This window comes from Callospermophilus lateralis, chromosome 10 (assembly GCF_048772815.1).
Source record: "Callospermophilus lateralis isolate mCalLat2 chromosome 10, mCalLat2.hap1, whole genome shotgun sequence".
Taxonomy (NCBI): domain Eukaryota; kingdom Metazoa; phylum Chordata; class Mammalia; order Rodentia; family Sciuridae; genus Callospermophilus; species Callospermophilus lateralis.
Window position 1 is genome coordinate 86,171,124 of NC_135314.1, and position 25,356 is coordinate 86,196,479.

Sequence of the window (25,356 nt, forward strand, 5' to 3'; positions counted from 1 at the left end):
GTGTGTGTGTGTGTGTGTGTGTGTTTCAGAGGTTCCCAGTTTTTAGGGGAAATGGTCAACCCGATCTAGAAATTCCAGGACAAACAGGAACTGGACCCAGTTCCCTGCAGGTAGGTAGAGGGCAATGCTATGGTCCCACCTGATTATTTTCACCAAGTTATAAAGAAAACTTTTCTGGAAAGTGAAGTGGTAACCAGGGATCAAGATGAAGTAGATGGTTGGATTTCAATTAGCAAATGCTCCCAAGAGGACTGGGAAAGAGGCCTCCAAAGAGAGGCTGTCTCTTCGTCATGCCTGACAAAAGGAAAAGACAATGGTGACTCCAAGAAGTCAGAGTCCTGTTCCCTTGCTTACTCAGGGGATCCCCAGAGCTTGGTCCTAGGCATTCTCTACAACTATTATTAAAAGATCTGATAAATATCAATATGCATCACCGATACCCTCGTCATATGAAGCCTCAGTCCAGCCTCCCTCAAGCTTTCTGCAGCACATTCAGGTGGCTGTGATCCTAAGCCGTAGATATTTTTTGCCTATAGTGAAAGTCAGTAGCAGCAATGAACAAATTGCCTGAGAAGCAGTGGGACTAAGAGGTCATTCATCTGATGCTCACACAAGTAGCTTGATTCTCAGATAGAACTACCATAACTTTTGCTTCCAATGATGAAAACCATTTCCACACTGTATATATATTTTTTCAGTTATTAGAAAATAGCATGGTTCCAACAGATTGTAGCATGTGGCACTAACCCCAGGATCCTTCCAAGTGGCTACTGTGTCAGGGTTTTGCTGTGCACTTTCTACAGCTTTAATGTGTTTTAGGAGTCCTAAGTCTACTTTCCCACATTTTATTATTTGATATTGAAGGCCAACCCATTTGAGCTCTGGAGAGGTGTTCATTTGGAAGCCATCAGCTCAGGGAGTGAATGAACAGGGATGTGGGTGACACCGATGTGAGGAAGATCATCTTTCAATCAATATTTGATATTGAAGGCCAACTCATTTTTGTGCTTCTCAGATTAAGATTTTACAGCTTCTACTAAGGCTTACCATTCACATCTTGGGAATAACGAAATTATGGAACACTTCAGCTTTCAAAAACCTGTTCCTCCAAATACGGAGACCAAATACATGTCTCCTCTCTTAGAATCCTTCCCCTCCCCACCACTCACCTTCCTCAAAAAGAGATGAAATGCAACCAGAGGTTCACTTAACAATCCTGAAGATAAACCTGAAATCTCAATGGCAGTTTATGATGTCCTCCTCATGGTTCCAATCTCACCACCCCCACCCCCACCCCTATTTCTGCATGATGGTGGAGGTAGAACAAAGGAAAGAGGCTGCATGAAGACTTCCTAGAACATGGGGCTCCCCCCCGATGGTGAGATACATGCAAAGACTTGGGAGTAGGGGGTTGGACTTCCCTTAAAGACCATCACTTATGCTTCTGCTCCTACATCATTCCACAATGGAAATCGGCAGGGTTTGAGAAGCTGAAACTACTCTACCATCAAATATGGCTGTGCCCGGGTGTCAGATTCTGTGCTAAGGATCAGGGTACAAACTGAATGAAGACGCATTCCATCTCTTGAGCTCACCAGCAGTGTAGGGAAACATACGTAAACAACCACCAAATAAATAAATAAATAAATTGTGGCAAGAATCAAGACAAAATTTTTTTAAAGGTACAATCATATTAAAAGGAGGAGGAATTGCTTGGTTCATCTGGAGTAGGAGTAGGGGCAGCTGCTGGTCATGTAACAAGAATAGCAGTACCTGCAAACAGCAGCTACTCATAAATATTTGGATGAATGGATGGATGGATGGATGGATGGATGAATGGAATGGATGGACGGACAGATGGATATTTTGACCACAGAGAGTACAACAGGTCAAAAAGGAATAAGGGTTGAAGTAAGGCATCCCAAACAGAGAAAAGAGCATACACAAAGGCATGAAATCTCAGGGTGTTCCAGAAAGGAGAGTGGTTTGCCATGCACAGAGCATGAAGTTGTTGAAGTAACAGGGAGGGTTATAAAGGCTGTGAAGACCAGATAATAAGCACCTTGTAATCATGCAAAAGTCTGAACTGAGGCCAAATGCCTCATTCCCAGGTGACACATCAGAAACTGCAGCTTCAGGAGTCAAGATGCACAGATTTATGCACTGGGAAAGATCACTCTAGGGGAGGGTGCAGACTAGGAGGGATGAAAGGTAGCCAGTTTAAAGGAAGGAAAATCAGTCAGAAAGCCACTGTGCCAGTTCTTTCCAGGGACATTGAGCACTCAGATGAGAAGAGCAAACATGAAGAGGATAGGATGGACTTCAGAGCTATTTGGGAAAACCAGATAATAACCAGACTTATCACCAAATAGACAAGAAGGAAAGTGAGCCCAAAGGATGTCTAGGACCTGGCATTCAAGAGGAAGGACAATTTTGAGAAAGAGGATAATTTGTACGTCTGGGCACACTGAACTTGATATATGAACCTGAAGCCTATGCTATATTGGAGAAGAAAAATCCAGGTCACAGTTGGATGGTCAGATCCTTAGCTCTGGAGAGGTGTTAATGTGGAAGCCATCCACTCAGGGAGTGAATGAACAAGGATGTGGGTGACACCGATGTGAGGAAGAGCATCTTTCAGAGAAAGAAGGCAGGATGATCAAATGGCATCCTAGGATAGGCCAATAACTACAGGGGTGAAAGAAGGAACAGATGCTCACTTAAAACATGGGGAGAAGGCAGTCAGAAAGGAGGCAGGAAGCTAAAACATGATGGTACCAAAGAAAGAAGAGGAGGAACAGTTCCACTGGAAGAACAAACTCAAATATTCACACACCCAAAAAAACAAGCAACATTAGAGCTAAAATGTATCCATTCATGGTGGCCACGAGCTCACCCACCTCCTGGGCACTCCGGGTGGATTAACAAAATCAATCAGACTACAGGGAGTCCCTAAAGGGAGATGTAGAGGGGACCACAAGAACCGTCTCTAGAGAAGCTTCAGTTGAAGGACGCAATGATTACAAGAGGACACAAACTGGAGGGACAGTCTGGGGAAGTGTTCTGTTTTAGGCAGGAGAAAATAAGCCAGAAGACACTGAGGCTATAAGAGAGAGCAGAATTAATGAAGGAGCAAGTTTCCTGAGGGAGGAGGAGCCAGGACCGACCGGGAGGATAGATAGGAATCCTCCTGCTGAGATGGGAGGGAACAGAGGTGAAAACATGGAGACGAATTCCATAAAAGAAATTATGTGGATGCCTGTCCAGGGCCCCTGTTTTCTCTCCAAAGTATAAGTCAAAATAATTTTCTGAGAACAGTAAGTACTAGTAAAGGCTTGAGGAAGGTAGCCAACGTTCAGAGTGGCTACTCAGGGCAGTAGGAGAGGACAAAGAGAGTACGAGGGCTCAACAGAAGGAGGAGAACAGAAATTTGACCTGGTCCCTGAGATGCTTTGATGTTATTTGCCCAAAGTCCCCAGAGGTTCATGCTTTGGAGATTTGGTCTTCAGGGTGGTACTGGGCAGTGGTGAAACCTTTTGAAACGTCTCTCTTTAGGTCTCCATTCCTACAGAAGGGACTGAAGGGATCTAATCTCCCAAAACAGGTTTCTGCCACCCTCATGCACTCTGCCATCAGTCATTGGCCATGGGATCCTTTCCAGAGCTTGTGCAATGCTTTTTGGACTTTCCACCTCCAAAACTATGAGCTAAATAAAACTCTTTTTTTATATAAAGCTATCTTTCCTCGAGTATTTTGTTACAGTAATGCAAAACAGACAATATAGTCCCAAACCCCATGGTGCTGTGGAGTTTCCTGCAATCTGTGTATGGAAACAGAGGGAGACATAAATGGGCTAACTGGGGTTCTGGTGGATAATTAAGGAGGCAAGACAAGAGGATACGTATCAATTAAGGGGACTGTAGATGACAGAATATTTATTGTCATAAGAAATGAAAAGCAGGCTAAACAAGTCACAGGCCCAAAGGACTCAAGGAGGCAGAACAGATCAAAATAGAAATGAATAAGTTCAAAATGAGTAGAGGTTGTTGCCAAAGAGTAAAATGCTTAACTTAAAATTTCAGAGGCAGAACTGATAATAGAAAATAATCAGCATTCCACAACGCTGCTGCAGGTTTTGTGAACTTGAGCAACTTACTAAGTCTCTCGGCCTCAGTTTTTCATTCTTTTTTTTTTTCCCTTTTCTTTCCATCTCCCAACCCCTGTGAGTTTCTTAAAAGCTCATCACCCTACACTAATATATATGGGACAAAGTAGACTTCATAAGAATTGTGTGAGCCAGGCACGGTGGCACACACCTGTAATCCCAGCAGATCAGGAGGCTGTGGCAGGAGGATCACAAGTTCAAAGCCAGCCTCAGCAACAGCAAGGTGCTAAGTAACTCAGTGAGACCCTGTCTTTAAATAAAATAGAAACCAGGGCTGGGGATGTGGCTCAGTGGTAGAGTGCCCCTGAGTTCAAACCCCATACCAGCAACACCGCCCCCCCCCAAAAAAAAAAAAAGAATTGCCATTTAGGACCCAACAGTACTAGTGAATGTAAATCTCATATGTCAGGCCCAAATTAAATTATTTTAAAGCTAATCTTTGAATGTTCGACTTATCTGACCTCCTGGCCTTTCTGTTAAACTGAGAACATATTAGGTAGGCAAAGGTGAGAGACTAAATAAAATTCAAATCAAAACTGACTAGAAGATGCAAGATAGTCTACAAACTCTTAGGACTATATAACATACCCATTCATTAACCAATTACATAACACAACATCAATAAGTAACGAAACATGTAACATCAATAAGTAACAAAACTTGTAAGAAATAAAAGATAGCGGTCACGTTAGTAACAAAAATTATAAGTTTCCTAAAAAAACTAACAAAATATAAGTCCCTTTACCAAAAATTACAAAATATTATTGAGCAAAATAAAAGACCTGAATAAATAGAGAAAAGCCAGGTCAAATGGCCATTCAATAAATATTTGTGAAATGCCTACTATATGCTAAGAACTATTCAAGCTAACACACAGAAATGAACAAAGCAGACAAAGTCCAGGCCCTCATGAAACTCCCAGCAATAATCCTTGCAATGTGGATTATAGGTTGCTCTATGAAGTTAATGTGACTGTGATCGAAATCACAGTAGGATTTTTTTTACCCAGATGAACTGATTCCAAAGTCCATTTTAGAAAAATAAATGTCCAAAAATACCCAACAAAGTTCTGGAGAGAAAACAAACATGTAAAGAGTGCTTGCGCTACCAGATATGCTGAGACAAATAAGATAGAACACAAGCAAGAGTCCCAATATGACCACAGTATGAATGTCAAGCTACAATATAAAAAAGATGGCACCATAGGGGCTGGGGCTAGAGCTCAGTGGCAGAGCGTTTGCCTAGCATGTGTGAGGCACTGGGTTCGATCCTCAGTACCACATAAAATCAAGGTATCTTGTCATCTACAGTAAAAAATAAAAAGATAGCACCATGAATCAACCATTCTGAAAAGTAATACTTTATTAGTAGTGGGACAGCTAGTTATCGACATAGAAAAAAATAGATTATACAAGCATGAAAATAAATTATACAAAATTTCAAAACTTAAAATTTTAGAACACTCTCATACACATATGCATATACTTGCTTTAAAAATCAAACTCCTAGAAGAAATATCTTTATGACCTTCAGTTCTGAAACAGTTTTTTAGAAAAGATACAAAAGGTATAACTTATAGGAAAAAAAGTTTAGTAAAACTAACTACAATTTAATTTAAAACTCCACAAATTGTTTTCATTAAAAATGTGAAAAGACTATCAGCCAAATTATTTTGTTTTACTGTGTGCACGTATGAATATGTAACAACAAATCCCATCATTATATACAGCTACAATGTGCCAATAAAAAAATGTAGAAAAAAAAAAAATACATGGGTATCTACCACTTACCATTAAAAAAAAAAAAGTAAAAAGACAAAAGATAAATCACAGACCATAAGAAAATTTTGCATATAACAGGCAAAGATTTGGTACCCAGAATGAAAAAAGAGTTCATTAAACTTACAAAGAAAAAGATAAACCACAAAGAAAGAGGAAAAAACATAAATAGGCAAATCAGGAAAAAAAGAAAACAGTAAAATGGACAATAAAAACACAAAAAGGTGTTCAACCCTCAAAAAAGGAAATGATAAATATTTAGGTGTCGATTCATAACCAATAGACTGGCAAAAATCAAAAATCTGGCAAAGGACTGGGGTTGTAGATCAAGGGTGGGGCTCCATGCATGGAGCACTGGGTTCAATCCTTGCACCACATGGAAATGAAATAAAGGTATCGTGTCCACCTAAAACTAAATAAATATTTTAAAAATAATGATTGAAAAAAAAGTCTGGCTAAGGGCTGGTGAGCGTATGGGAAAACAGTAATTCAAAATCACTGCAGACAGGAGAACAAGTTGGTGTAATCACTCTAGGGAGACATTTATCTTCATCTAATAAAAATAAAGATAAACACACTCATAAGCCAGCAATACCATTTCTAAGATATATTTCCTAAAGAAATCTTGCATGTGTACCCCCAGGAGAAGTGTACATATTGTTGCATTGTTTATAATAGGAAAAAAAGAAAGAAAGAAACTATTTAACTTTATCAATGAGACTAGTATAAATTACAAGGTACTCATAAGATGGAATACCAAATAACTAAGTATATCCAGACGCAATTCAACATGGATAGATTCCAAAACAACATTGAGAGGGAAAACTACACAGAAATATAAGTAGAAGTGTGATAGCATGTATCTACATCTTTAAATGCATGAAGTTATACCATGCATTGTTCGTGAATACACATATTTAAATAAAATATAATGACATGTATGAGAATGAGAAAAAGTGATTCACAGTAATGGTGTGATTCTTTCACCTAGGAGGGAAGGAAAGCTACATTCCTATCAATTAAAAAATATATATAATGATCCCACTATTATGGAATAGTTATAATCCATCAATAAAAAATAATTTTTTTAAAAAAGGAGGAAAAAACTATTCTGAAACAAAAGCATTTAATGTTTTCAGTTCTGACTTTGGGGTCTATGATGAGTATCTCCGGCATTATTTTCTATACTTTTCTACATTTTTAAATTTATTTTTATTTATATATTTTTAGCACTGAGGATTTAACCCAAGGGCACATTACCACTGAGCCACATCCCAACGCTTTTTACTTTTTATTTTGAGGCAGGGCATCACTAAGTTGCTTACAGCCTCGTTGCTAAGTTGCTGAGGCCGGTCTCAAACTCGAAGCCTCCTGAGTCACTGGGATTAGAGGCAATGTGTCACTCTACCCAGTTAAACTTAAATTGATTTTTCTACCCAGTTAATCCTTGTCTTAACTCATGTTAAGACAACTCCAATCAGAGGCCTAGAGGAAGAAAAGAAAACTGGTTAAGATTAGGATTGGGGGCAATCCATGCATTTCTACAAACAGTACAGTTTTTAATCCCATCATCCAGGAGAATCAGAATTTATGCAGACATAGTAAACTCTCTGTATGATAAAACATGCTAAGACAATGCTGCAGGGAAGATATCAAATCAAGTTCTCCAAAAATGTTCATCTCACCTCTCGCACATGTCTTTTCAAGTGCATGTATACACTCTGTCCAGTTTTTCGAAAATGTCTTTCAACGTGTTCCCTTCCAAAGGCCAAGAATGTATTCATGCATACATAGAGTCCACCTTCAGAGTTCTAGAAGAAAGAGACAGGATATAACATTAGCCAAGGAGGCCTGGCCAAGAAGTCAGAAAAAGGCAAGGGAAAGAGAGATAAATCTTGGAGACAAAGCCTGCTGAACGTCCCCTTGGCTCTTGCAGTGATCTGCAGGACCCCCAATGACTCACAGTCCAGCCCTGAGTGGCGGGTGTTCCTGGACAGCTGAGCCCTCCATTTAGCAAATGCAGACAACCTTCACAGTCAGGGAGAGCCTCAGAGACCCTGGAAAATAACAGGCTTGTCTGACTCTTCCAAAGGGGGTAAGGAGAGGAAGGGAAAGAAATTTGGCAAAGGGCCTGACATCATTGTCAATGTCATATTTTAAAGTATTTTTTTTAAAGAGAGAGAAGAGAGACAGAATTTTTTAATATTTATTTTTTAGTTTTCGGCGGACACAACATCTTTGTTTGTATGTGGTGCTGAGGATGGAACCCGGGCTGCACGGGTGCCAGGCGAGCGCGCCACCGCTTGAGCCACATCCCCAGCCCCAGTCACTGTCATATTTTAATCACTTTCCTCCACATTCACCAGTGCAAGTGTCCAGGAACACAAAGTTTTAGATATTTTTAGCAGGATAGGGTTCTTCAAAGATATTGCTTCCTTCATTTGTGTACACATGAATAAATAAATATGAACAAAATTATAACAATTTAATAAATAAATAACTTGAAAAGTAAATAATAAAGGGTAGAGCCCTATAATAATCCTAGCTAGGTTTACTAGCTAGGATTATTATAATATGTGCCAGCTTCATTTGGTATATTATTTCTAAAACTAACCAATGCAAGTTGCTTATAAGTATTTTCATCTTTATAGTTTAAAAACAAACAAACAAATAAACAAACAAAACACGCTCTGGATAAATCACTTTCCCAAGTTCACACAGCTTGGAATTGTCAGGGTTAGATTTGAATCTATTTATGTTTTTCTCTCAAAGCACATAACTTTATTGAATTAAAGACACAATACTAAAACGAACAAAGATACTGTTCACATTTTGATACTTAATTCTCAATCTCAATTTCATCTCTCTCTCTCTCTCTCTCTCTCTCTCTCTCTCTCTCTTTTCTTTTCACTTTGCTTAGCATTCTTCTCTATAAACACAAGCTATGAAAGCAGACACCTTTCCTCCAAGGAAGTGGATTTCATTAAACTTCTGTTAATCTCACCCCTCCGATAACAAAAAAATGGACTTCTGAAACAGCTGTCAAACAATCTATCAAAATTCCTTATACTGCATTTCAGTAGAATACAAATGATAATATCAAAACAGATGTTAATGCTCATTGCAAATATATAAAAAGTAATCTTTAAAGTTCCAATAACTCAGGATTAATTTTTTTAAAGTTTCTAATAATGAAAATCTCCACCACTGTATCTGTGGTTTATAAACCAGGCTATGGAGGAGTCCTGTCATAACAAGAACATTGTAACAGCATTAGCTCAACTATGTGCCTGTTACTGTACCATGTAGATTGAAAAAAGGCAAATAAGAGTAAAGACAGAGATAAAAGATATAAAGATTATGAAGAAATAAGTGAATTTAGCAAGGTCATAGGATATGACTTAACTGATAACAGTAAATGGCTATTTTATATACTAGTAACAAACACTTGCAAATGGATTTTTAAAACTTGTCTGCAAAATAGTATGCAATAAAACCCATAAACTATTATATAGCATGTGCTTCTAGATTTTCCTCTTAAATGAGATCATTTAGATAAAATTAGAAAGTCATTTAACAAAAGACAACATATTACATTTGATTAGGTGTTTTCAAAAGTTTTTTTAAAAAATAAACGTGATCTCTGTTATAGTCATAAACCTTATCAAAAAATACACTGCATCATAGCTGAGGGTATAGCACAATGATAGAACAAGTGCTCAGCAAGCACAAGACCCTGGGATCAATCACCAGTACCACAAAACGATAAAATAAACATAAAACAGATTAAAAATGAAATATATTAAGTTGATTTTTAAAATAAATGAAAGCATAAAATATAAATCCAGAAATAGATATATTTTGTGATAATTGCTTAATATATGTCAAACTGCAAGAAACAAAAGGGAGAAATATCACTAATAAAAGTTGACAGAAGGGACTGGTATGGCTCAGCAGTAAAGCACATGCTCAGTGTACACAAGGCCCTAGACTCCAGCCCCAGCACTTCAAAAGTAAAAAAAAAAAATTTAAAAATACAGCCTAGAAAATAACAGAATACCCTTTTTATTCCACTTCTGAAGTAGAAAATAATTTCTGGCCAAGAATAAAGGATATCATCAGAGATGACATATCTCAGTATTAAAATGTAAACACTAATAAAAGAGTTTTACACTAAAAACGTCATGGAACAAACAGAAAACAATAACAGAAAGAGGAAAGATGTAATATGATCAGAAGCTCATATCCAAACTATGTAAGACCTGATAAAATTACAAGACATCAACATTCAAGTTCACCTTGATAAGAGATTTTCACACATTTGATTTAAAAATGTGCCAAAATATAAAAATCAAATCATCACTTCCTCACAACTTCTTGAAATAAGCATATTAAAACAATATTGAGGCACATATATATGCCTACTAAACCAGCAAAAATTAAAATTGCACAGCCTAAAATCACAAAGACCTGAAAATGTACTCCCACAATATAAATCAGTTCAGATTTTTCAAACAAGAAAACTGACCCTCTGATGCAGTATATCTCTTTGGGTACAGATGTCAGGAACAAAAAAAAAAAAAAAAGGAAAAATGCTAATTTGTACAAAAATATTCACAGCTGCACTATTTCTTAAAAAGAAAAGGTAACAATGGTCCCAGATAGAGGGGCTAAGATACTATGGTGTAAAAACACAATAGAATACGATAATGTTATTTTAAGTGATGAACTTAAGTGTGCATAATTGTATAAAAATGTGTATGGAATCATGTAAAATGCATGCAGAAAAATAATGTCAATGAAAGGAGCAACATCAAGCTGACAAGTGGGAAAGGGGACAAAGGGAGGGAGGCCACACAGTGACAAAGGTCTGAAGTGAAACTGATTTTTATTTTTTATTTTTTTTATTTTATTTATTTATTTATTGGTGCTGGTGGTGCTGGGGATTGAACCCAGGACCTTGTGCATGAGAGGCAAACAAAACAACTGAGCTATTTCCCAGGATCCCCCAACTATTTCTTATTGTTCTGGAGTAGTGCTTCCCGAACTACTGCGCCGCAGGACAAACCTGCTTTGCTGTGTTTTTCGATTACTGCGTGGTCCCACTGCACATGACTCAGTCACAGATGGGACCAGGTATGGATTTTCTCGCACAAAATCCAAATGCATCTCTACTCTGTTCAAACAAATCCACTGATCACACACCTGGATGTGGCTGCAATGTCAAATTGATGCAGAAATTTCTAAACACTTACTCTGGGCATTGGTACCTACATCTTGGCAAAAACTAAACAATAGGGACCATCAAAATTCAAGAGATGGCCATGTGTGGAAAAACAGCCTGATGAGGTGCCAGCTAGCTTTTCAGGTCTCTCTGGCTATGGTCACTTTCAGAAGTCTGGACAAAAATACACCACATTGTCAATGAGTAGATGTTCAGAGAACTCTGTTTACCCTGCTGTAGCCCTCCTACCTACTGGGACCAAGTCAGCCTAGAGTGGTTCCTCAGGACATGGCATCTTCACACCCTGAACCCTGTCAGGCTCCTATTTTCAGGGGACACCCAGATGAGAATGACCAAGGTACACTTCTCTGCATTAATCTAACTAGGATTCTAATGATCTTTTTCATAATGCACTAACCAAAAATTTGACCAAGATGCAAGACTTATTTTGACACCTAAAATAATAAGAAAGTCCAAAAACAGTTCTTGGAGCTCTATAACATTCCCTTTGAAACATCTCCCATTGGCAGGATCAGACCAGAAGAGACAGGAGCAGCACCAGAAGCCCGCATACTGCTAAATCCCATGCTCCAGTGCATTTCAATATACATAGGTACATTACTACTTACACTGTATTACCCTACACTTATTCAGAAGCAACTTCAAGGACAAGGTCATTTCTTTCATATTGCCAGCCATTTAAGAGAATGCTAAAATATTCCCCGAATACAAAGGTCAAGGTTACGTGTTTCAAAGTAGCAAGTGAACAGTCATTTTAAATAAAAATACACAGCATTGTCAATCAGTAGGTGTTCAGAGAACTCTGTTTACCGGTGTTTCTTGGAGACAGGAAGAGAGAATGAGCACATGTGAGCCACACACTCAGGAAACAGTCGTGAGCAGTGCTTGTTTTCATAACCACAGGACGGAGTCTCCTGGGCAAAACAAGAGGTCACTGCCATAAAGAGAAACATGAGGTGGGGAGATGGAGTCACAATAAATCCACATCCAGCACAAATTGCATACTAACACCATGGAGCACTGTGACTCACACTCCCTTGCAAAAGAGACAAGGGACAAGGGCATGGTGTTTTCGAGAACATCAGCTGTTTAAAAAAAGAAGAAGAAGAAGAAGAAGAAGAAAAGATTAACTAAATTTGTTTTTTTTGGAGTCTTGAAAGGCAGTGATCTGAATGATTAATAATTTATGGCATATCCCTGAAAGGCGATACTCATTAGCCACTTAAAATTGACATTGCATGAACATTTACTGATAGAAAATATGTGCGTTGTATTTTTTTTTTTAATAAAGAAAGAAGGTAAAATAAACAGCGTTGGGATGTTATAACACACACGAGATGTTCCCTCTGCCTGGTATATGATGACGTTATCTCAACATGGAAGGATAAGGTGGGATGTTTTTCATGTTGTCTTTTGGCATTTTTAGGTTCTTCAAGAATGGATTTTTTTTAATTTAAAAAAAATAAATAAAAGTTTTCATAACTGAATGTATTTAGAACCCAAATATAGGTACACAGAATGAAACAGTCTTTGAATGTTCCCTTTATTTGATTTCCCTGGTTTCAGCAACCCAACTGCACAGCTTTGGGGTGCTATATATTCTTACTACTCAAAAAGTAGGGCTGAGGGCCGGGGTTATGGCTCAGGGTAGAGCGCTTGCCTAGCATGCGTGAGGCACTGGGTTCAATTCTCAGCCCCACATAAAAATAAATAAAGGGCCACCAACAACTAATAAAATATTTAAAGGAAAAAAAAAAAGTATGGTTGAGCTGGGAGCAGTGGCTCATGCCTATAATCCCAGAGGCTAGGGAGGCTGAAGCAGGAGGCTCTGGAGTTCAAAGACAGCCTCAGCAAAAGTGAGGCGCTAAGAAACTCAGTGAGACCCTGTCTCTAAATAAAACACAAAATAGGGTGGGGATGTGGCTCAGTGGTTGTGTGGCCCTGAATTCAATCCCTGGTACCCCTCAAAAAAAATGATGGTTGAAATAACTAAGAGATTATCTTGAGCTAAGGAAATCTGGGAATGTACAAGTAAAATAGAGGTAATAAGGAGTATAATCTCGGAGGGAGAAAAGAATGTAATTACAACTGAGAAAAAAACTAAACTGATGGAGAACACTACCCCAGCTGGAAGCCACCCTCAACTGCAGAAGGGGGTGATAGGTGTGGAATCTGGAAAACAAGCTGTGAAAGAGAAGGATGCTGTCATGTCACCTCCAAGGGACAAGAGAAGTTGATGGATGTGGGGCAGCCGGAGGGCTTCAGTCCCTCCACAATCCACAAATGACAATAGAGACACAACAAGGTCCTGCCCTTATGTTTACATCTTCTTAGGGGAGAGAAAAAATAAACAAAAAAGATGTAGAAGATAACTTCTGGCAGGGATAAGAGGACCAGTGGCACACACCTGCAATCCCAGCAGTTTGGGAGGCTGAGGCAGGAGGATCACGAGTTCAATGCCAGCCTCAGCAACTTAGCAAGACTCTGTTTCTAAATAAAAGATTTTAAAGGGCTGGGCACAAAACCAAAGACTGAATGTTCTCTCTGACATGTGGATGCTAACACACAATAAGGTGGGGGTATAGAAGTTCAGTGGATAAGAGAAAGGGAAATGAGAAGAGAGGGAGGTTAGGAATAGGAAAGACAGTAGAATGGGTAGAGGAGGAGCTGGGCTTTACTCTAATCAGGATGCCCAGCCTCTGAAGGGCTTTCCAGTCTCATCTACATTCTTAAAAGATCACTCTGGCTACTGAGGAAGAATCATAGGGAAGAGGTCAAGAAAGCATACAGTGAAGAGGTTACTGTACAGTCTAGCTTCACACTGTTCAATACAGCAGCCACCAGCCACAGGAGGGTAATCAAAGTTAATTTAAAAGTTCAGTTCCTCAATTGCACACACTCGCCACACACTAAGTGCTCACTGTGCTTCGTGCAGCTAGTGGCCACTCTACTGGACAGTGCTGATACAGGCAAGTGTTCTACCACCAAGCTAAATCCCCAGCCCAGAAAGTTCTTGTAGATAGCCTATGTCTAATCAAGGCCAAATGGTAGCTTGCCTGGGAGAGGGAAAGGGGCTCACAGCAGAGAGGGGGCAACTTAGGCAGATTTAGGAGATAATTTTAGAAAAGCACCCATGGACATGGAACTCAGGTTAGATGTAGGGGGAGAGTGGAAAGGGTGGAATTCAGGACAACTGCTAACTGGTTTGACACCCCACCGCTCTCTGCCCAACTCCTGCTTTCACCAAGCAACCATCTACCTATAAGTACCACTGGGGTACTTCCATATATGAATGGCAGACATGCATTCAGATATTACAATATCCAGAGCACACATCCCAGGACATTCTGGCTTCTAGAGTAACCCAGACGATTTTAAAAATACAAACATTAAGTACATGCAGATGAGGCATAAAGGTGTAATAAAAAGTAAAACAAGGTTCCAGGTCAAGGGCAGCAGGCCTGAGACACATAGAAATGGGAAATGAAATAAAGAAAAAGCATTATCAGAAAACAGGCTAGATAACAAGGAATCTGTAAAACAGAATTACCAAAACACACTATTTGCAAAATCCAAAACCTTAGTTTCAACAGAAAAGCCACTAAAATAAATTTGTCTACCTAAACTAAGAAGAAAAAAAATGAATATAATCCCAAGAGAGTTTAGGTCTTTCTGCTAAACATTGATAAATCATGATTGTGGCCATGAATTAAGAAAAGATATAGGGCTAGGGATGTGGCTCAATGGTAAAGGGCCTGGGTTAAATGCCAGCCAAAAACAAAACGGGGGGAAGAAAGAGAAATGTGAAGGCAGTAAAGATTCTTGAAGTGTGCTCTCATTTGGAAAGTTAGATTTCTTTATCCAGAGGACTCCTACACCTTGCTCAGCCTGGATGCACTAAATAACCGCAGAGTCCAAACAACTAGGTTTTGATGCCACTATAAATGTACTGCTTTATTGAAGTGTCGTTTATTCACTTTTTTCTCAAATAGAAAACTGAGTCCTCGCTATAAGTATCTTGAGCAATGAGGATGTTGTCACTGGCAACCTCTGGGGAAGGGCTGAGGAGAAAATGAGGGGCCTCTATCACAATGCTCACAGGACAAATGGCACTATAAGAGCCACTGGTAGATGAAGCTCAGAAGACTCTGAGCTCAGCACCTTCAGCTGTGCTAAAGTGAAGCTATAACCCATAAATGCAGTTCCCAGATATGTAAAAAAAGAAAAATGTGAAACTACCTTGTCAACATGACACCCTTTGCTAGTCCTTTATTTTTATTTTTTAAGACTGATGGTTTTCCAGCACATGACCCAGCTCTTCCACTCCTTAGTATTTATCCAAAAGGAAATCAGCATATTATAGTAATTCATGCATCCCTGTGTTTTCAGCAGTGCAATTCACAATAGCCAAGTTGTGGAGCCAGCCCAGGTGCCTGTCAACAGATGAAAGGATCAAGAAAATGTGGTCTATATTCACAATGGAGTTCTACTCAGCCAAAAAGAAGAATGAAGTTATGTCATTTGCTGATAAATGGATGAAACTGGAGAACATCTTGCAAAGTGAAATAAGCCAGACTGAGAAAAATCAAAGGTTTTCTCTCATATGCAGAAACTCCAGAGAAGAAAAGGAATGAAAATAAAAGGGAGAAGTGTAGAGTAAAAGAAGAGATCAATGCAGAGAGAGGAAGGGTGTGAAAGGTTAGGTATTAGGGAATTAAATTGGCCAAATTATGCTATGTGCATGTACAAATATATCACAATGAATCCCACTCTTATGCATAATTATATTGCATCAATTAAAAATAAATAGAAGGGATACCAGTAAAGGAAGGGGACTGAGGGAGAAGTGCTTGGGAATGAAATGAACCACATTACATTATGTGCATGCATGACTGTCACAATAAATCCCACTACTATGTATAATTATAATGCACTCACTAATAAAAACATTAAAAAAAAAACTAATGGTTTCTTCAGGGTGCATTTCCCCTGATAAACTATGCTAGCCATGAGGACTGGGTTTCCAGACTAACTCATAAAGCCCATCACTCTGAGCTGATTTAAGTATGGATAATAGCCCTGAGCTAAACTCTCCTCAAAGAGGCCAGCAACTACTCACGGCTGTGGTTTTCATTACAGAACAAACCTTCATGCAAAATTGTCACACACAGGATCTCTCTCTTTGGCAACCCCAAGACCCTTTGATCACCATGCTACCTTCTTCTCAGGGGAATCCCCCTGCCCTACCTCCAAGAAAAGGGTGATCTCCTTCCACCACAGATCCTCTGGCTAGAGAGTGAGGGACAGCAATACCAGCATTTCACAAGCAGCACGGTGACAACAACCTTGCAGGTAGGTCCTAGTGAGAGGAAAGCCCAGGCTTGGAAAAATTCAGTAAACGCCAAGCCCTTGCTGAAGTCACGTGGCTACCAAATAGTAAGGTGGGGGAGTCTGGACCCAGGCCAGCCTGGCCCCCACAGGCTGCCTCGTGCCTCTGAGAAGCAGATGTCATTTTGGTGGCAGGAGACAGGTGGGTGGCTGTCAGCAAGCACAGACATCGTTGCGAGGGCCTGAAGAAAAGAGCAGTTTCTCCTTTTTTCCCAAGGCTGTTTCGTTCAAGGAAAGCAGGAGGGGCAGGCCAAGGAGAGCCACCCCACTCAAGTGAGTGGCCTGTGCCAGGTGCTCTGCCAGGCTTTCCTGGGAGGAAGAGAGGTCTCCATTCCTCCAACTCCAGTGGACAGCGGGGGGGGCGGGGGGAGGCCCTGGGAGGTGGCCACTCCTGGCTGACAGCGCCCTGATGAAACAGTTTCAAGACCCAAGGGACAGGGCTCTGAGATGCTAGTGAAATAACCCAAGGGTTACAGTCCCCACAGGATACCTACTCTCATCAAATGGTGTCCAGCAATGAAACTGGGACCCTGGAGAGATAACCCACAACAACCAAGGCTTCTTCCAGAAGAAGAACAGTCAATGACAGAACCCACTAAATGTCACATTCAAAGGATCAATTCAGAAGTTTTACCCCCAAAATGAAACCTGTTCACTCCGCTTCCTATATCTCCCCCCGCTCCCCGCATCCTGCTCCTTATATTCTCTTTCCTCCTGGCCAACCAATCCTCTAATCCCACTGCCAAGCCACGAAGACTATTTCTAAGGACTACTGGGGACAGAGACATCTATGTCCTGGTCCCCACATGTACAGCCACACCCAAAGAATTAGCAACACTTGGTTCATGCAAGAGAAAGTTTTCATAATTGCAATTCACTTAAAGAACCTTCTGCCTCTTGGCCAACAGCCTGCGTGGTGTATGCACAGCACGCTGACTCCAGACTGTCTCTCATGAACCAGGAAGCCCCCATGTACTGCATGTACGATGGCTCCTGCAATGCAATTGCCTCCAGGAACTCACAAATCCAGTCTCTAAACTAGGAATCTCCAGATTCTGAAATCCAAACCCTGACCTCTGGGCTCCATTCCAGTTGCCAACTGCCCAGGGGCCACTCAGTCCTTCACTGCTTGCACTGACTCGCTCACCTTCCCTCTTTATGTCCTCGACACATTCCATCTCCCAAGCTACAGCGAGGAAGTCGGCCTTAGCTCCTCCACTCCTTCAACACTGTATATTCTGTCCCTAAGTTGAGCCTTTATCTTTCATCAAGCTCTGTATTGGGTATACCCCCCCCAACACCCCAGATCTCCGTCCCCATCATCATCACCCTGGGGCAAGTACTCCCTGCCAGTCTACAGCAGCCTCCTATCTGCACTCTTATTCAAGGTCCCAGCCTCCCCATCTATTCACTCCACTTCCAGAACAGCAGCACTAAATGACTAGCATTCTCACGTTGTTCTGGCTCCTAACTGGCTGGCCCATAATCTTATCAAGACTGATCTCCTCTGTGATTCATGGAGGAGTCGGCCTTGCACTTCTGTCTCCCCAGCGACCCTAGTTTCCATAAAACAGCTCACTCTCTCTCACACACACACACACACACACACACACACACACGCTAAGCTTGGCTCTACCTCCATACCTGTGTCCTTTCCTCCTTCAAAATGACACCTATTCAGATCCCATGCAATTGTCCAATCCAGGAACTCTTCCAAATTTATTTATTGACTATTCCCAGACCTGAAACCTCCATGCACACATTTTAAGGGCCACCAGTAAATATCCTGTCAGTGCTTCAGGGTCTACCCTTTCAAGACACATCAGGATTCCATTCCTGTCTCTGTCAGGCACCAGTCTTGACCAAGTCCTTTAACACACTGTCTAACCTCTCTGCTGTAACACAGCAGCAACAGTAACAACTGTATCTTACAAGTCAACTACTACCATAATTAAATGAGATGATGTACATAAAAGTGCCTAGTTCTATGTTTGGTTCATAATAAGCATATGATATGACATAGGCTCGAAATAAGCAGTAATACTTGCTAATTAACCCCAAATAAAATGTCTCATTTTTAATCTTATCATGGAAAGCACATGTTCTTCTGCACCTCAAGCAACCTCTCAGGCTGGAGGCACGTTGGGATTCGTTAAATTCTTGTCATTGTTGCATTGTCCTGATGTTCCAGCCCTAAAAATAGCAGCCTTGTTCACATCTCTGAGGTGCATGGGGACAAAGGGTGTCCTCCACAGGTCACTACAATACTGAATGTTGAGTGGCAGCATGGAGTCCTGGCCTCTTCATCCACATAAACCAGGCCTCTCGTCATCTGCATTTACATAAGCCACCCAAAATCAGAAAGGATGGTAGCCACCAGGGATGAAGAAAGGGGCCAAGAAGGAGGTAGTGTTTAATGGGTGGAGTTTCAGTTTTGCAAGACTAAAGGCTTTGGGAGGTGATGGAGGTGATAATTCAGGACAACGCAGAGGTGCTTGGTGCCACTGAAGTGTACACTTAAAAATGGTTAAGTGGGGCTGGAGTTGTGGCTCCATGGTCTAAGGCTTACCTGGCATACCTAAGGCACCACATTAAAAATAAATAAATAAATAAATAAACAGCATAAAATCATATTAAAAAATAAACAAATAAGGGAAATAAGGGAGAACTTAGTGGTAGAGGTCAAGCTTTGCATGCACAAGGCCCTTGCTCAATCTCCAGCACGTGCAAGCATATCCTCATGTGTGTGTGCGCGCGCACACACACACACACACACACACAGTTAAGACAGTAAATTTTTTTTTGTTATGTGTATTTTACAATTTTAAAAATTACTAAGAGAGGGAAAGGAAAGCAGAGTGAATTATCTTGTACGTCTCCTGACCTGGAACACTGAGAGGGATGGCAGTATATTTAACTGAGCCATAGGCTGGGAGCAGGAATGCAGGGGAAGGAAGCGAGAATTCAGACTGAACAAAAGTCTAGATTCAGACCAGAAAAGGAAACAAATTTCCTCAAAAAAAGACTTCCTAGAAGGATCAGTATCATCTCATCTACCCCAGAACTCTACTTAAAAGGTAATTAGCCCCTGCCAAAAAGAGACACAAGTAACTTCTTGATAATTACTTCGGAAAAGTAGGACTTTATGGTACACGGGACAGATGGCACCCAGACATTAATTGATCTCCTTTCTGAAGCCCCAATAAAAACACACAAACTATAGCCATAAAGCTGGACTGTGACTAGATAAGGTCTGAGAGGGACTGACAGAGCTGAGTCCTAGACCAAGAGCAAGGAAGGCCGAGATCCAACCTGATTACACCCCAGAATTTCCAAAAGACTCCAGCACTGGCAACTCCAGGTAACTCCTGGTTGGGGTGAAACAGAGACTAAAATAAGGAGGAAGGGTTGAATATCTGTCCAGAGAGTGGTCAGAGACCCAGATCCCTCTCCACTGCAAGCAGCCCCTCCCCCACACCACCACCCCCACACCACCACCCCCACACCACCACCACCCCACCCCCCCTCCCCCCCCTCCCCGCTCCCTCTAAAGCAGGTAAAAACAAAAGTCTCACCTGTGCCAGGTTTCAGCCAGGCACAGTGGCACATGCCTGTGATCCCAGCTACTCTGGAGGCTGAGACAGGAGAATCCTAAATTCAAGGCCACCCTGGGAATGTAACAAGACCTTGTCTCAAAATTAAAAAGGGCTGGGAATGTAGCTTAGTGGGTTAAATCGCTAGTACCTCAGAAACAACAGCAGCAAAGGTCACAGGACTGTACAAGAATGAGCTCCGTTAAAAATAGAGGTACCATCTGAAAATACAGTGACTGAGAAAATGGGTGTGAACCAGATTTGGTGAGAAATATAAACACTATTCTAGATATTTCAGGCAGGAAGAGATTTAATTCAGGAAATTCGAAGTTTACAAAATCCTTGGAAGGGTGGTGAGAAGAAAGATCAGGAAAACCACCACTGTTGTTCAGGAAATCAGAATGTCTAAGAAATCACAAGAAACTGCACAGGGGATTCAAGTGCCCCATCACTGAGATGGCTCCAAGTCCCATGGGGGCAAACCAGAAGCTGCCAGAAAAATGTCACATTTGCCATGGGTCAGAGCTGCAAGAGTAAGAGTAGCTTTTCACTTTCTTTAACCTTCCAAATCTCTTACTAGCAGAGTCAAAACCAGAATCCTGCTGTCAAAGTACTCTGGAAATACAGTGTCCAGATTCAAAGTCCCAGCAAAACAGGGACAGGGATAGAACCGACAGTCAACATCCAGCCTGGATCCAATATCCAGATACTGAGGCCATTCCAGTCCTCTTCTCCCACTCTGCTCCCTGAAACCAGCAGACAGGGCTTCACTTCCCAGGAAAGAGATAAGAAAAGTCACCTCATCACTGTACAAAAGGGGGAAAAAAAAATCAAGATTGTAGCATTTAAGTTACCCACACCACCCTACAGTGAAGTTCACAGTCAATCAACAGAATAAAGAATTCTTAACTTTTCCCAGAAGCTCAGGAGGCTGAGGCAGGAAGATCACAAGTTCAAAGCCAGCCTCAGCAACTTAGCAAGGCCCTAAAGCAACTTAGAGAGAGACCTTCTCTCTAAATACAGTACAAAAAAGGACTGGGGATGTGTGATTCGGTGGTTAAACACCCCTGGGTTCTATCCCTGGTACCCACTGAAGCAGCCGAAAATTCACAATCCAAGTGGCTCCAATTTTTTTCAAAAAGAGCCAATTAAATTCTATAAATTTTAATTGGCTTTACAAAGAATGTGCTTGCTGTGACACATGACACCTATAGTTGAACTAAGACTAATACACTAGTACGAACCCCAAAAAACAAGTTTCAGGCGAGGTATGTGATCACAGAAAGCAACTGTACTTTTCTGAACTAAACTCTAGTACTTTGGTTTTCTAGGTATGGCCTGGGAACCCTGCAAACCCCAGAAACACTCCAAGCACTTTGGAAGGTCAAAAACATTTTCATAAGACGAGATTATCTTTTTCACTCTCATTCTTTCATAGCATACAATGGGGCTAGGGACATGGCTTCATGTAGAGCTCTGTCCTGGCATGCTTGAGGCCTTCTACCCATATCATCAAAGAAATTAAAAAAAAAAAAAGTTGTTAACAGTTTACAGTGGCATTTTTCAGAGGCTACATGACATTGCCACCCAGCAACTAATGAAATGCAATTATTTAAATTGTTTAAAAAGTTTTCCTGTTTTAATTTCTAATACAGTGGGTGTTTAAACCAGTAGATGGAAACCCTGCAAAAAATTCTGCGGGAACCCTAAAAATATTTCGGAATATAAAGAGGTCATAAAGCTTGCTTTTGACAAGTGAAACTAAGTAAATTAGATTCAGTTTAAGTTTGCTTCTTCAAAAGAATAGAATCTGTAAGTTCCTAAATTTTGCTTTACCATCACTTATTAGTTTATCCACTAGAAGAGTCTTGGGGCTTGAGTTGTGGCTCAGCAGTAGAGCACTCATCTAGCACAAGCAGGGCCCTGGTTCCTCAGCACCATAAAAAAATAAAAGAGAAAAGGTATTGTGTCCAACTACAACTAAAATAAAATATTTTAAAAAAGGAACTCTTCTACATAAAACATTATTGTGCTCCCTATAAGTGAGCACCTTCTAGGCACTTCTAGGCAATGTGCACAGCACAATGATAAAAAGCACAAAATCTACAGTGACCTAGATATTTGTACCAACGATCAAAGCAGCTTTATTCACAATAGCCAAAAGTTGATAATATCTCAATATTCTACAACAGATGAATGGATAAGCAAAATGCGACACATATACACCGAGGAATATTATTCAACCTTAAAAAGGAATAAAGTTCTGATAAACGTTATAACATGGATGGACCTGGAACACATCATGCTGGGTAGAATAATCCAAACACTAAAGGTAAAACACTGAGTGATTCCACTTAGATGAGGTACCTAGAATAAGTAAAGTCATACAGACAGAAAATAGAAAGTGTTTACAAGGAGCAAAGAGGAAGGGAAATGAGGAACTATTGAGCTGCCATTTTTGCTAGCAACGCCTGAGATAATACCAGGCATATAAAAAGTATACATATTTGTGGAGGAAAAGACAGAAAGAAGGACTTACTGAACTCCTAACATAAAGTTTTCCCATAAGCAGATGGAGATCTCGAAGCCTTTCCTTGTGTGTACCTAAACCAGTCATGACCACTAGTTTTGCAAAGAATCCCAAGAAAGATGAGAACCAACCGTGACATTTCAACATCAGAAATCCATCTCAGAACTTCAGAGAACTGGGGTTCAGGGTGCTTCCCTTAGAAAATAGCCCAGATGCTGGAAGGGAGAAAGAGGTATTGGGGGTACTGTAAACTGAGTTTCACATCTCTCTGGACCACCATTTTGGTATAGCCACTATGTGCAGATGATTGTCACAACAGGTGTGGCCCGATAGCCCTAGCCTCAGCTGCACCCAGGAGCTCTTGCTGCTCAGCTGCTGGTGGTCATACGAAGCCTGCAGATCCTACTCGGCCTTCTGGGCACAACCTCAAACCTGGAAGAGTGAGGGCCTTTGCACTCCTGGAGCAACACTTGCCCAGTGGGGGATGGGAGCCAGTAGATAAATATCTCCCTCTTCCATATCTCAAGTGGAGGACTCTGAGAAACATTCCACAGTTCCCTGAGGGATTAAGCACCAGTTGCATACTGCGGAAACCAACTCTGTAGCTTACTCTTGGAGTGGCTTTCCTTCCTTCTCTTTGTCACTATTCCCTTGGTCACTATTCCATTTCTGGGGACATCTTTCCAAAATAAACTCCCTGCTCTAAAGCACTATTTCAACATCTACATGTCCAGCTGACCCAGCTGAGATAGTTAGCAGTCCACAGAACACAGACGGCAAGGGGGTGTGACCAGCACCAGAGTGGCAGGCTCCTGAGCAGCCTGAGATGCTTGCTACGGAGACTCACACCTAGGAGATGCTTTAAAAATAGGAATTAAATGGGGGAAAGCAAATAAGATAAGAGCCAACTAGGGAAGATAGACTATAACTGCTGTATTATATGACACAGACTCTAAGCAATACAAGCACTGAGAGGAAAGGATGAAGTCTAAAGGGGCGGGATGGGGGTGGGGGAAGGAAACAGAGCCTTGAAAAATAATGATGAGAGGGAGGGCCTTAGAAAAGGAAAGGAGTCTCAAGTGTGGAAGAGTCATAGATGGGTCTCACCAGAGCTGGCAACCTCGACACCAAAGAGGTGCAGCCAAGAAATGAGAGTAGATTTTCATGGTGGTCTGTTAGTACAAGGGTGAACCACATGAAACTTTCTACATAACATATGACAATCAAATTCTTGGGCTCACAACTTACAATTGACTCCTTTTCTTCCTTCCTTCCTTCCTCCCACCCTCCCTTCCTTCATCCTTCCTTCTCTCTCCCCCCCCCAACTTTTTTTCTTTTTTAAATCAAATATATATAGTGACTACTTATCAGCCAAGCACACTTTACATATTAAATTATTTAATCCACAGAACAACCTCCTTGAGTTAAGTTCTGTTATGGTCCCCATTTTATCCATGGAGAAACTGGGACACAGAGAAGTAACCCATCTGGGTGACAGAATCAGAATTGGATCCCTGCTAGTTTGGCTGTCTCTTTCACAGTTGTCCCCCCAATAATTAATGAAGTCACCACATTCTATGTGATCATCTCACATGATTCCTTTCCCAGCATTTCCCATGTGTTATACCCTCACCATTTACAGAATATGTCGCCCATGTCATTTGTATGTTTCCTAAACATCTGAGATCCTGGTATATATGCATGCTCGTGGGAATAAGAAAAAGACCTAGCTTTGGGAATGGTCACACTCAAAGGCAGACGTAAGCATGTGGTTCAATAGAGATGTTTATGGGGTCTAGTGGGGGGCACTATGGAAATGACTCCCAGAGGAAGAACCACTTGAATTGAATGTTAAAATGATGCTCAGATGGGAAGTGGATTACAGAGCTCAAGAGAACCAAATCAGAGAGGTGAACAAAGGTAGGTGAAAAATCAAATTCTTCCTCATTCCAAAGTAGCTGTTTTGGAGCACCTGCTATATACCAAGCCCTAGAAGGTGGGTGGGAAGCAAGCAGAATAATACTGAAAATAGTTACATGCTGTTCCATTCAGTACAACCCACCATGTGAAGAATAGCAGAGGTCTTCACACTGTACCCAAAACTTAATAAAAATTTGTTGCTTCAGTCTTCTTCCAACACTCTAAACCTCATTAGTTAGAGTGGCTTTCTGTAACTGACTATATAAAAACAATATCAGGTACTGTTCTAGGTTCAATGCACTTAGCAAGTGCATGTCCCCAGCACACACACACACAAAAGTCAAGATCAAACACTTTCCCCATCATCTCTCTTTCCCCATCTACTCTCTTCTTGATTCTGAGCTTACTTCTTACTTGTCAAATCATTCTTTTTCTTTTAAAAACAATATAGGCAAATAATAAGAAGATACTTATACTTGATATGTTTGCACATGTAATTTTCCTTCCCTAGAATGCTGGTCTCCTTGATTTTCTATCCATCTTTATCTATGAACCATCTCACCAGTATCCAATACAAGGATGACTTTTTTTTTCACTTGTTTTTGCCTTTCTCTACCATAGTCCCACAATTCTTGTAAATTAAAAATATTTTGATGTGCATGGCACCAATGAACTTCACTCTGAATGGTTCTTAGCCATGCATGTATGAGCTCGCACACAGTAGGTGCTCAAGAAAT

At 40.8% G+C, this 25,356-nt stretch overlaps 1 protein-coding gene across 1 annotated transcript in view; it reads right to left on the reverse strand.

Moving 5' to 3' along the window:
• Usp13 (ubiquitin specific peptidase 13) overlaps positions 1-25,356 on the reverse strand; it is a 106,812-nt gene that overhangs the window by 79,259 nt on the left and 2,197 nt on the right. The window contains exon 2 of the mRNA XM_076867365.2: positions 7,629-7,754. Coding sequence (XP_076723480.1) covers positions 7,629-7,754 — 126 coding nt within the window. The remainder of the gene's footprint in view (positions 1-7,628; positions 7,755-25,356) is intronic.